The sequence below is a fragment of the Haliaeetus leucocephalus genome, unplaced genomic scaffold, assembly GCF_000737465.1.
Source record: "Haliaeetus leucocephalus isolate CR32 unplaced genomic scaffold, Haliaeetus_leucocephalus-4.0 Scaffold76, whole genome shotgun sequence".
In the NCBI taxonomy this organism is placed as follows: domain Eukaryota; kingdom Metazoa; phylum Chordata; class Aves; order Accipitriformes; family Accipitridae; genus Haliaeetus; species Haliaeetus leucocephalus.
In genome coordinates, this window is record NW_010972512.1 from 2575434 (window position 1) to 2588052 (window position 12619).

At 52.1% G+C, this 12619-nt stretch overlaps 1 protein-coding gene across 1 annotated transcript; it reads right to left on the minus strand.

Annotated features, from left to right (window-relative positions):
• Positions 1-1409: 1409 nt before the first annotated feature.
• Positions 1410-8029, minus strand: LOC104840896 (dimethylaniline monooxygenase [N-oxide-forming] 3-like). Its single transcript, XM_010582190.1, has 8 exons — positions 7895-8029; positions 6000-6188; positions 5535-5697; positions 3932-4074; positions 3606-3805; positions 3117-3475; positions 2587-2659; positions 1410-1749 (listed from the first exon to the last, which is right to left on the minus strand). Exons 1-8 carry the CDS (start codon positions 8024-8026, stop codon positions 1410-1412), a joined length of 1599 nt encoding a protein of 532 aa, XP_010580492.1. The 5' UTR covers positions 8027-8029.
• Between the last annotated feature and the right edge of the window lie 4590 nt (positions 8030-12619).

Below are 12619 nucleotides of genomic sequence, written 5' to 3' on the forward strand. Positions count from 1 at the left end.
TAAAAAACTGATCAGATGATGCCCCTATATTTTTATTCATGTTTCAGAGAGATGGTGCATCTGCAGTGTTTTGAATTGGATCACAATCATAGGAAGGGCTTGCTTCCCACCACAGGTACACATCATTTGGACTGGAAGAAATAAGAGCAGGCAAACCTCTTCATCTATTGGTAGGAAGAAGCATGTTAGCAGAGCACTTCGGCAGAGGCACTGAAAAGGGAATGGCAGGCATCCTCTAGTCTCGTTTCCGGGGCTAGAGGTCACGGTAATGATATTATTTTGCATTTACATGGTGCATTTCATAAAACCACAGAGCGTTTTGCAAAGCTATAGTTATTGCTGTATGGAGGAGAAAAGCCAAGATGCCTGCAGGCAGAGTGCTTCCCAGGGAGCACTGAAATTACACCACGGGCTGGTTCCACTCTCGGCAGATGCATGCAAAGAAAAAGCCCACAAGATCTGGCCACATCAGAAGTTCAGCAGCTCACCAGGATCAGTCCAGCTCCTCCCCACTTGCTCAGGTGAGGGTGGACCATGGAGGCTTTGTTCCCCACCTCGGGATGGGCAATTGGGCAGATGGCACATCCCTGTCACCCCTGGACATGCATTGGAGGTGGCCACAGAGAGGGGCACAGGTGCCCATCCAAGCTGTTGCTGCAGGGACAGTGATGCCCAGCACAAAGCGAAGCAGCTCAGAGAGGGATCTCTCTGAGGATGCTCTCGCCATGGCTGCAGCAGCTGGGGTGCTGGGTTACACAGCCCCAGCGGGACAGGGCATTTTGGCTGGCAGACATGGTTCATCTCAGCTTTCAGATGCTCACATGTTCCAGCAAAGTCCAGATGTTGTTCCGAGAGCTGGTGGGCTGTTTATATACCAGAGTATTCCTCTCCATATTTTAATCTGATCATTTTTTTTCATTTGGGCATCTTTTCCTACTGGAAAAAAATGTGGATGTTTTTCTTTACTTGTTATGAAAATTATTTTTCAGAAGGGCCAATTCAGGCAAGCTGGTTTTAGCCAGTACACAAGCTCTACACCGAAAATTTTCTTGAAAAACCAAACATGTTGACTCCAGTTTTCCACCAGAAAAAGAGACAGTAGGCAGGGAAATTTAAAGACATGTAGCAATGCACCACTATTTGAATACATGTAGAGGGACAAAATAACCAATGTTACTTACTGGGGGTGGCACTTACACTCTTTCATAGCCCCAGCTGAGAAACCTCCCAATTTTACCAGGCATGGAGATCACATCCGATTTATCAATGCTGTTTTTCAGGGATCTCTTGACGACTTATTTTCAGGTTAATGAGCAGGGCAGCAGCACGCATTGCCCAGCAGGAGAAAGCATCCCATGCACGTACACCGCTCTGTACTCCTGCATCCCTCCCCATCTCCCTGGGGTCCCTTAGCAGTAAAGGGCAGCAAGGAGGAGGAGGAGCAGGAGGAAGAGCACCCCTAGCATAGCCAGGCAGGGGAAGGCGGTGGGGACAGCGGGGGTGATGCGCGTCTGCGTGGCCCGCAGAGTTCGGTCCCACTGGGTGAGGATGGCCTTTCTGGCCCCGCTCCACTTCCCTGGGCCCATCAGCCGAAACTGGTAAGGGCTGCAGGGGCCAAAGAAGACCTCCAGGGCCAGCCGCGGGTCTGTCAGCAGGAGCTTCAGCACGTTGGGCTTCACACCGATGGCTGAGGCCAGCTCGTCCATGTAAGTGATATAATCCGTCTGCAGCGTGGTGCTGTTCCCATACCTTCCGGGGAGAGAGGAGGGGAAAAGAGGGGTTGCTTTAGGTTTTTCCCTTTGTTTTTTTAATTTTTTTTTTTTTCCCTTTAAGCACAGTTTGGGCAGAGTCTGTCCCCTGCTCTCCCCTGCCAAAGCTGGGGAGCAGAGCTGGCTGGGGGGCACAGCTCCAGGGGACATGCATCATTGCTGCTGTTAGTGGAGGAATCTGGCTCACAAGAAAACATTGCGTTTTGAAACTTCCTACAATGCAACGGTTTCTAAAAACAAAAGAAAACATAGCTTGAGCCAGGTTCAGCTTTCACTGGTTATACTCCTATTTTTAAAGTATTGCTTCACTATAATATCAGTTAGACTCAGAGAGGGGGAAAGCAAGGCACTTTCATGGACTTTATGAAACAAAAAAAAGGTCACTTTGAAGAATAATGATGGAAATGTTCTATTTCTGCTGGAGCCTCACCCTGATTCTGTGTGAATGAGAAATGCTTTTTCAGCCTGATAACGCTCAGTGATGGCAAATGAGCATTTTTAGACAGGAAATATTTCCATCATGAATTTTCCACCCGAACTTGCCTGATTCAGGCCTCCATGGGGCTGGTGAAAACATATCCACTGACACCAGTGAGCTGGTTGGAGGTTCCTCATTGCAGAGGGGCCGCCTGGAGGTTAATTCATCTGAGACTCAAACAGGGCTTTTCAAAGGACCCTGCTTGTTTGGAGCTGCCTGTCCCTTGCTCACAAACTGCCCCCATGGCAGCTCACCCAGCACCCTCATCCATCCCACTTGGGGCTGAGATGATGGCAGGGCTCTTCTGCCAGCACAGGGAGACCCATGAGCTGCACTTACCACTTGAGCTTCTTCCCCATCTTCTCATCAATGTCATCCATCATCTCGCTGACTGGGGGAAGCGTGCACTGCCCTTAAAAGAGCAAGAAGAGTATCAGCAAAGGGACATGATGCCCAGGAGATCCCTCCTGCAGCAGGTAGGGTTTGCAGGGATCAGCTGAGCTCTTGGGTGCCTCTCTTCCCTTTGGTGTCAAGATCTGTGCTTGGGTCAAGCTTGGTTGTTGAGGATGTGACAACACTGGCTCTCCTGTCCTTTAAGTTATGTAGTGATGCCCAAGAGGCTCTTCTCCCCCAGGCAGCCCCACCATGTTGCCATCTGCAGTGGGCTGAGAAGTGACCTGCTCCCATGGTGCAAGCTACCCCATCACATAGGGATCCCATTATTGGTATTTCTGGCTAAACTCCTTTGTGTTCTTGAGCACTCAGGCACTGCCCTGATTTTCGGTTTGAACATGCACGTTGCTGCTGGGAAACACTACTTCCCATTGACAGAAAACAGACCTTTGCCCAGCACAAGCTCATCCACCTACCCTGAAACACCTTGACTGCCCAGCGGCACTGGAGGTCCGCTGTTGGGATGATGGGTCCAAGGGACTGGACTAGCCCAATGACTGCCATGGTTGGCTTCTCCAGCCGAGGAGGGAGGATGCCTTTGTAGAGGGTGACCTGATTGTCCCTGCTTTTGATGATGGAATCATCCTCCATGAAAGGGTAAGCATAACTGTAACCGGTGGCAAAGACTACCACATCGACGTCATCCTGCACAGTCCCATCTTGGAACAAGACAGACGTTTCTCTGAACTCCTTCACGTTTGGCTTAATCACCACCACGCCACAGGCGATGCGGCTCGGGAGGTCATCATTGAACACCGGCTCCTTGCGGGAAGTTCTGCAAGGGCAAAGGTGGTGGGGCTGTCACAGAGGTGGCTTCTGCTGCCAGCCCAGGATAGGCACGGTCCAGCCCCATTCCAGAACCAGCACCCCCAGGGGGGTTTGGGGATGGATGGCCCCACACATACCTGTTCAGTGGCATGAGGCCGAAGTTCTCATGCTTGAAGAACCGGTTCATGCCTCTCACGTACAGCCAGTCGCTGATTGCCCTGGGGAGGATGTTCCCCAGCCAGGTCCGGAAACGAGTGATGATCAGCATGTCCCAGGGGTAGCCCTCGTCCCAGACGCGGCTCATCACCCAGGACCCACTTCGGGAGCTCAGGTAGACCTGGGAGGATGGCCAGGTAGGGGTGAGCCACCTCCATGATGGCTGTGAGTCCCCAGGGCTGTGGCATGTGCTCAAGCAAATGGGGACCCCCCCACTCCCCAATGACTCTGGTGCAGGTCCCCGTACCTGTGATGCCACGGCACTGAGCTCCACAGCAATGTCACTGCCCGAGTTGCCCAAGCCTATCACCAGCACCTTCTTCCCTCTGAACTTCTCTGGCTCCTTGTACTCTCGGCTGTGGAAGTAGCAGCCTTTAAACTTCTGTATTCCTGGGGAGGAGAACAGAAAGGGTCGTAATTCACCACAGGAATGAAAGGGAGAGGCTGTGCTGGCTTTGGCATCTCCCCTTCCCACAGATGCTGCTGGAGCATCCACCAGAGCATTTCTCACAGTAGTATATGTCTCCTGTATACAGAGGGATGCTGCAAACCCGTAGTCAGATGAGATCACTCTCTCTTCATTCAGTATTTAAACAGAAATAGTGTGCAAGCACAGGATACCTTTTCATGGTATTTCTGTACCCCAAAAGGGTACCACTGCAACCCCAACATCGCCTTGAGGTGCCTGGACAGCCACACTCCATCCCCTTGGTGTGGCTGTACACCCTTGTGGTAGTGAGCAACAGGGAAGCAGCTTTCATTTAAAAAAGAGAAGATGGCAAAGGACCTGAGGGCAGTTTTCCTGACCAGCTGATGCTTCAAGCCTGTGTCCTCCAAACAGACCCCCAGCACCAAATTTTTCTTGCCAGAGAGAAAGTTTTTTCCCAATAATGTGCCTGTACACAGAGAGAATGTGCTGGTTTGGGTTGGGATAGAGTTAATTTTCTTTATAGTAGCTAGTATGGGGCTGTGTTTTGGATTTGTGCTGAAAACAGTGTTGATAACACAGGGATGCTTTAGTTACTGCTGAGCAGTTCTTACACAGAGTCAAGGCCTTTTCTGCTTCTCACCCCACCCCACCAGCAAGTAAACTGGGGGTGCACAAGAATTTGGGACGGGACACAGTTGGGACAGCTGACCCCAGCTGACCAAAGGGATATTCCAGACTATATGACATCAGCATGTAAAGCTGGGGAAAGAAGGAGGAAGTGGGGGACATTCAGAGTGATGGCGTTTGTCTTCCCAAGTAACAGTTACATGTGATGGAGCCCTGCTTTCCTGGAGATGGCTGAACACCTGCCTGCCCATGGGAAGTAGTGAATGAATTCCTTGTTCTGCTTTGCTTGCATGCACAGCTTTTGCTTTACCTGTTAAACTGTCTGTATCTCAACCCACGAGTCTTCTCACTTTTACTCTTCCAATTCTCTCCCCCATCCCACTGAGGGAGGAGTGAGCAAGCAGCTGTGTGGGGCTTAGTTGTCAGCAGGGGTTAAACCATGACAGAGGCAAAGGCTGTTGGGTAATGTGCATGACATTTGTACTAGAAATCATGGGAAAATGAAAAAAAAAAAAATTATTTTACAAAATCCTTTTATGAAAAAACTTCTGTTAAAGGAAACAGCCTGAAGTACTTTTTTCTGGGAAAGATTAGCATTGTCCCTGCTTTGACATAGTTTGGATACTGAGTCTTTTTTCTTAAAAATACAGGTTTTGATTTCCTGAATGGACCCCCATCCCCCCAAACATTGCTTTCCTTTTAATGCTAAAAAGGTATTTTTTTCTAGGGAAGAACACTGTAATAGATTTGCCTTGCTTTGTCCCAGCGGATGAATTCCACACGCGCAGCTTACCTGGAAAATCGTCGAGGGGGAGGTTTGGGTAGACATGATGCCCAGAGCAAACCATAACAGCGTCAAAAACTGCTGTCTCTTCCTTCCCGTCTCTCTGGGTCACCACCTCCCATTGCCCCGTCACAGAAAAGTCAGGGCGTTTTTTAACCTTGGTGACCAGGGTCTTAAAGGAAACAAAAGAAAGAGATCCGTGGGTGTCTGCAGAGCAGACCAAGAGGTTTAGGGGGCCAGTGGAATTCAGAGGTCCCGGGGAGCCCTGGGGATATTTGCCCCTGCGATTTCATGCAGGCAGCTCTGGGGAGGGCGCAGAGAGGGGAGCTGATGAGACCTGCTTTAACAAAACCAGGAGTTTTTTCCCCAGAATATTTTCTCCCAAGATTTGGGAGACCCAGGCACAGAGGTGATGTCCCTCCAGCCCAGGCCCCCCCCACTACTCACTGCCCCTCTCCACTCCAGGCTTTTTACCTTGAACTGTATGTGCCGGAGGAGGTCAAAGTGCTCAGCGTACTTGCAGATGTAGTGCTGGAGCCTGGCGTTGTGCATGTAGTTGGGGTGGTCGTCAGGGAAGGGGAAGTCAGAGTAACACATCATCTCTTTGCAGGAGTTGGTGAAGACAGTGCGGTAGATGCTGGCTCTGCCTTCCTCTGCCTGGTCCTGGAGGGAGAAGAGCGTGGACGAGTCCCATTAAGGGGGACATGACCTGGAGCCCTGCACCAACTCCTCCAGGCTGGAGCCAGAGAAAACCGGCAAAGCCATCAAGCACAATAACCAAATAACTCTCTATGAGCACAGAAGTGTCCCAACAGGCTGGGAGGAGGGTTTGCATCACCCAAGGCATTTAGGAGCCAGTTACATGTGCATCTGCCAGGGAAAGTGGAAACCTCAGGGGAAGGGAGTGCTGTGGGAGGACCATGCCAGAGCCTCTCCACTGCACATCCAGAAAGCCTCAGGAGGTTGGCTGTGACACAGCTACACTCGTGCGCATGAACACATGCAAAATATCACAGGAGACAAATAAGGTGGGACCTCCCAGTGCCCAACTTCCTGCTGGTCTGCCTGTAAAGCTTCCAAAATCCCATGGGCACTCCCGGTCATCACTCCTTTGTGTACACGGTCTTGGCAATTGCACAATGAAAGGCAGAAGCCCGGCCAGGTGCATTTGCTTTGGTGCTGTGGCTTGGCTGCCCATGCTTTATGCAACTGCAGGGCAGGTCTGGCCAGGGACACGGATGAAGGCTTGTACCTACCGCTAGCAATGCACGTGCCAGCTGGCCAGTGTCCCGCTGACATCTAGAAGGGCAGGACATGAGGGATCTGCTGAAATCCCCAAGACCACTGCGCAATCAGTGGGGCCCAGGCTGGCTTGGTCCAGTCCTGCCCAAAATGGCCAGCCCCACGCTGTCCTGTCCCCATCGGGGGGGGGCACTTGCTATGTCTGCCCTGACACTAGGCACTTAAGAGCACAAAACACAGGTAATGCATTTCCCTTTCCTCATGGCTTTGATGCCAGCACAGAGCTAGGAAAAATGCAGGTTTCTGCACTGGAAAATCCATATCTGAAGGTGGCCAAAAGATTACCAATTTCTAATAAAAGAAAAAAAAAAAACCCCAAGCCAGATAAGGAGCTGAAGTGATTTTGACTTTTCCCCTCAATGGTGATATTCTTTTCTGAAATTCTCTATCCTTAATATCAAAAAGTATTGCTAAACTTTCTGGAGGAATGTGTGGAGCCTTCCCCAGAAAAGACAGAAAACATGTGGTCCATGTTTTGAGATAAATCAAACATTTCAGATCATCCAGAACAAGCTTTCTGCCCTCCCTCTCTGCCCTGGGGTTTAACTTGTGCAGGCCCAATTCCTTCCCCTAATGGCACCCCAAGCTGCTCCTGCAGCTGTGATCACACCCCAAACTGTCCCCTCAGCCCCAGCTTGCTGGCAGGAAAGTGGCACAAGATGGCTCTGAGTCCAACCCTCTGATTATTCACTCGGGCTCCTCTGCGGCTCCGTGGTACATGGCCACTACATAAAAGCATGCTGAGGGCTACCCTGTGCACCAGCGAGAGCCCTGAGGGGTTTGCAACCCCTTGGCTGCAGAGAAGCTGTTGATTCCCTCTGTCCCTAAAGGAGCAAGGATGGCATTTCAGAGGGGACTTGGCTTGGCTGAAGCAGGTGGCTCAGCGAGTCAGGGGATGGCTAGGCTGTTCCCAGGGTGAGGGAGGAGACCTGAGGACCTGTATTGAACCAGTCAAGCCCTCCCACATGCAGCCATCAGAGCAAAGCAAGCGGGTGCAGGCACGCAGGGTGCCAGCGGGTGCAAGTTTCCCCAGCCAGCTCTGAAACCAGGCACCCAAAGCCACTCACCGTGTAGCGCCAGAGCCCCCCGATGTCCTCGCTCTGCTCGAAGCAGGTGGGCTCCAGCCCTTCTTCCAGGCAGCACTTGATGGCCGCCAGCCCACTGACGCCTGCGCCCACCACCGCCACGCGCCGCACCATGCTGTCCTGCCTGCGGGAGAACGTGGCTGTGGTGGAGCGGAGACAGGCCAGGCACTTTGGCCGAGGTGGGTCTGCAGCCCCCCAGCAATGCCCTGCGGGAGCAGGACACCCCCTCCCCAGCACAATTCCCCCAGCTCCTCAAGTAACCCGGGGGGTTTCTTGCTGATCCTTGCTCACCTGCTTCCCGTGCAGCCCCAAGGTATGTGCGTAAGAGTTTTGGGCAGGGTGGAAGAGCTTTTCCCGGTACCCAGGGGCTCTCTCAGGGAGACGACCAGTGGCTTAGGAGGAGCTCCCCCGGAAAAGCAAAGCTCTTTTATGCAGCATTGCACAGGAGGCAGGGCCAGCGCCAAGGGGTTGTTTCAATGAGTGACTTGTGCTTTTTGGACTTTAGCAAGCCTGGAGTTGTAACATGAGGAGGAGCTGTGGGCACAGAGCTCCTAAATTAGGAAATAAAGTGTTGGACTGAAATTATTGCAAGATAGAGCCCGGGGTCACTGAGCAGTGGCAGCCACCTCTGGCCCATGGGACGAGCAGCATCTCTCATACGCGTGCCCACACACACCTCTCCAAAATGGCACGGCGATGCCTCTGTCATCAAGAACAGCAGGTAGGACCAGGCTGCCCGACCTCGCCCCACTATTCCACCCCAGCACTGCAGTTATTCCTCTGCAAAGAGGGCAGCTGGCAGTGCCACCCCAAGGACAAACCACCCCAGCATTGGGCAGGTTCCTGTTCAAAGCACCTGACCGCTTTCCCTGCTTCTAATAAATGGGGTAAGCGTGTTTCAGAGGACATCTGCAGGGCAGGACAAAGCACAGGCAAGTGCAGAAGAGTCTGTTTGCAAATCCCAGTCCATCTCTGCACTCTTCATCTAAGTCTCATTGTGTGAGTTCATCCATCAAACCCCTGCCTGCAGACAGGTCCCTGGGGACAACTGTTCGGCTGGGAGTATGCCTATTTGAGAGTTGCTGGAGCCTCTAAAGCTATCTAAGCTGGGCTGTTAATTAATGCTAAATTGACTTGAAATAAAATAGAGCAGAGAATGCCAGAAAAAAATGATTGAACAACCAAACTGAAAAAGAATGAAATTGCTAATTTTTCCACTCTCTGCCAAGTTGGTTGGACTTTCCAAGGGATCAGCTTTGGAGTCATGGTTAAGTTGGCTGAATACAAATAAACTGCCAAGCTGGCTTTATGGATTCCCAGCCTAGAGGAAGTGTGGATCATCTCCTGCAGGACATGATCTGGAGGAGGACTTTTATGAATTAAAACATTTGTCAGAAAACTACACCCAGGAGTGATGTACACTGAGAGAGCATGCCTGCTCCTGGCCCTGGCATGGGGATAGGAAAGGTCAACCCAAGGCAGAAGGAGGGGGACAAAGGTGCAGGAAGAGTCAATCATTTACCTGGAGTGACACAGTTGTCAAGTTCTGGCAAGAGGAAAAAGCCCTGGACCTCTTGCCTCATCATTTCCCAGCTGCCATTTTCCTCAAAAAAAAAAAAAAGAAGAAAAAAATTGTGAACATTTTTTTTCCCTCCCTCTCTAAAAAGTAAAAACAAAGGGAAGGAGAACTGCAGGTGTGGGAAGGCAGAGAAAAGAAGAAAAGTTAAGGTATTCAAAAATCCCTGGGTGGGCGCGGGGGGTTGGAAATAATGAAAAGCTTCAACATTTCTAATGGCACTAGAGGTAGTTCTGCCCAACACCTGCAAACTCCTGTTTGACTTTTTATCGTATGCTACAGGAAAGCAAGAGCAGAAGAGGGCTCCTAACTTCCAAAAGAGCAAGAACAGCTGGGAAAAAGCAGTCTCACCTACAAAAACCTGCCGCTTTCCAGCCTGAAGCTGCCTCGCACCAGCAGCACGGCTGAGGCTGGAGGTGGTTTCCAGTGATGTTCGGAGGGGTCACAGCATGACAACGGGAATGCTGCTGGGGACAACCTGCAGGGACAGGAGCCATGAGAGGCCGATGGCACCATTTGCCTTGGTGTGCACCGTGACCCCAGCCCCCTGCACGGTTCATGTGATTGCAGCTCTGTTTGTCCTGGTTGCTGCACCGAGAGATGTGTATTCATTAACCGGGGGCTGGTGCAGATGGTAGGCAGGGGTCACTGGCCACCACAGCCAGTCCCTCTGCAGCCACTCTCAACCCTCCCGCTGGTAGTAGCAGCAAAGGAGAGAGTGAAATATCCTCCAGTTTTGATTCCTTTGCTGCCTGCAAAGGCTCCCTGAGGCAGCAGCCGGAGGGATGCTCGGCACACACCCTGGCTGCAAGACCGAGCAGCGGCTTGCCCACGGGCCGCACTGCTCATGCTTCGGCCGGACCGGGCTCCGCAGCACTGGATGCGGCATAACACCCACAGCAAGAGCCAGATGCTTCCTCAAGGAGCATTTCAGTCAAAATAGCCAGGAAGAGGAAGATCCCTCACTGTACCAAAGGGGAATAAACCCCAGCGCGGCACCTCAACTGCAGCCATCGGCCCAGGGCCAGCCAGGTGCCATGTCGGCCAGGAGCAGCCTTTGGCCTCGTGAAGGGCACGTCCCCGGGTTCTCCTCTGATCTCGCCGGAGCATGCCACCGGGCACGACCGCAGAGCTGCAGCTGGGCTCCCGACTCCATTGGCAGCCAGGGATGAACCAAACTTGCCAGAGGTGCCGCTGGCCCTGCTGGGGAGCGGTGGGGGCCCCGCGCCCCACGGGCGCCCGTGACTCCCGTGGGGCCATCGATCATCCTCTCCTCCCGCATCCCTCGGGCTCTGCTCAGCCCTTTGATGTGCAGCTACATTGTTCAACCATCTTTGAAGTGTGAAATGAGAAACACCCCTCCAGCCCTCCGGAGCAGCCAGCAGCACTGTGGCAGCCATGGCTGGTCGAGGGGACAATAAATTCGCGGCTGGAGTTACACAAAGGGAGGCAGTAAACAAGCACAAGTTCACCTCTCATTTGCTCTGTACTAATTGCATCGGAGCACTTCCCTGGCCAGCGCTTGTTTTTCTTGAATGTGGCTAAAAATCCATTTTTCATTTGCTTTTTCACACCCTTCTTCCCCATTTTTGTTTGTGAGCAAAATCCTTCCAGGGAAGGGCTGCAGGACCATTCCCATTAGGTTTGGGGCTGATGGATGGAGCACCCCAGGGGAGGCCAACGCCTTGCGATGGGGGAGCAAATGTAACAGCATCTCTTTGCTCTTCTTAATCCTCCTGTCAGCCCTGAAAATTGGTTTTGCCATTCCCTAGGGAGCCATTCTGATCTGCACTCCTTCAGTGGAGGTGGGAGCTCCGAGGGCATCGCTCACCCTCAGCTTCACAGCTCACCAGTCACCTTCCCAGACAAGGACAAACCAACCAAAAAACTCACCATGCCTCCCATGAAATCTTTTTTTAGGTACAGTAGTTGCAACAGGATAACACATCTCATTGCTTCTATCTCAAAGACATCTCTACTCTAAATCCTTTCCCCCTACACTACCCCCCAGCCTTGGAGCTTTGTGTCCTGCAGAACTCCAGTCCATCTCCATGTCCTCTCTGGGATTCATCCTTAGGCAGAGCCTCTCTCTGTCCTCCCTCATTTTTTTTTCTTCTGCCCATGTGTTATTTTCTAGAGGTGCTGTCTGAATGCAGGCAGGATCCTGAGAAGACCCAGAAACTGCTGAGAGCATCAGGTGAAACCTCATGGGAAGGGACAGCTGCCTCGCTGCAATGTAAGCTGCTTGAAGGTACCTGGCTTTCAGGATGTCACACAGGATCTTCCTTTCCTTGGGCAATCACCTGGCATGAAGGCACCCAAGTGTTTACCTGGCTTCTACCCCGCTCCAAGCCTTACACCCACCAGGGAGGAGCAGAGGCCCACAAGGACTCGTGAGTCAAATGCCTTCACCGCAACTCAGGCGAAGCACTGCTCCGGCCAGTGATACACAGCTCTTGCCATGCTTGTGGCGATTGCTGCAGCTTGCCTGGGGCCAGAGGTGCTACAGACATGGACAACCCATGGGATCCGCTCCCAAATGTGGGAACTGTCCCAAGGGTTACTCTTCCCTCAAGAAAACCCCCTCCTCCTGACTGCTTCTCCTACCCCTGCCCTGCCAGTATTTTCCAGGGACCTCCCTAGGGAAAGGGCTGTCCTCTGTCACAACCGTGCAAGACTTGCTTGGAGTCCCAGGTCTTGGTGAGGTCCCAGACTGGGATTGCAAGGTTTGAGCTGGTTTCCTGCACACCCTTGCCAGAGAAGGAGAAAACACAGCCTTTGTTCAGCGAACAGGACACCAGCAGCTCAAGTCTTAGCAAAAAACCTCTCAGGGTGCTTTGTGACCACACCTGCCTGGAACAGGTTTTGTGGCTTTAAGGATCACATAATTCCTGCTAATTAACCATGCTTTCCCTTTTGTCCTCAGGAGAGAGGTATTCAGCAGAAGGCATCTGGTTTAACCACCCTGGAGGAGGAAAGCAGCGGATTATTCCCAGAGGAAACCTCCACGGGCACACGCTCGTCCTTAACTCAGACTTTCCAGCTCCGGTAGCATGGACAAGTTGAGTTGCAAGTTGCCATCCACAGGTTGAAGCACTGCATTTTGCTCAGGTGCCTCATGGAAAGGCAAG

What these genes read in the sequence shown, in the direction of transcription:
- LOC104840896 (XM_010582190.1), bottom strand. Translation starts at nt 8,026, where the DNA reads ATGGTGCGGCGCGTGGCGGTGGTGGGCGCAGGCGTCAGTGGGCTGGCG. An exon ending in TCAGTGCCGTGGCATCACAG is followed by an intron (nt 3,806 to 3,931) that starts GTACGGGGACCT and finishes CCATCCTCCCAG; the next exon opens with GTCTACCTGAGCTCCCGAAG. An exon ending in GGCAGTCAAGGTGTTTCAGG is followed by an intron (nt 2,660 to 3,116) that starts GTAGGTGGATGA and finishes TGCTCTTTTAAG; the next exon opens with GGCAGTGCACGCTTCCCCCA.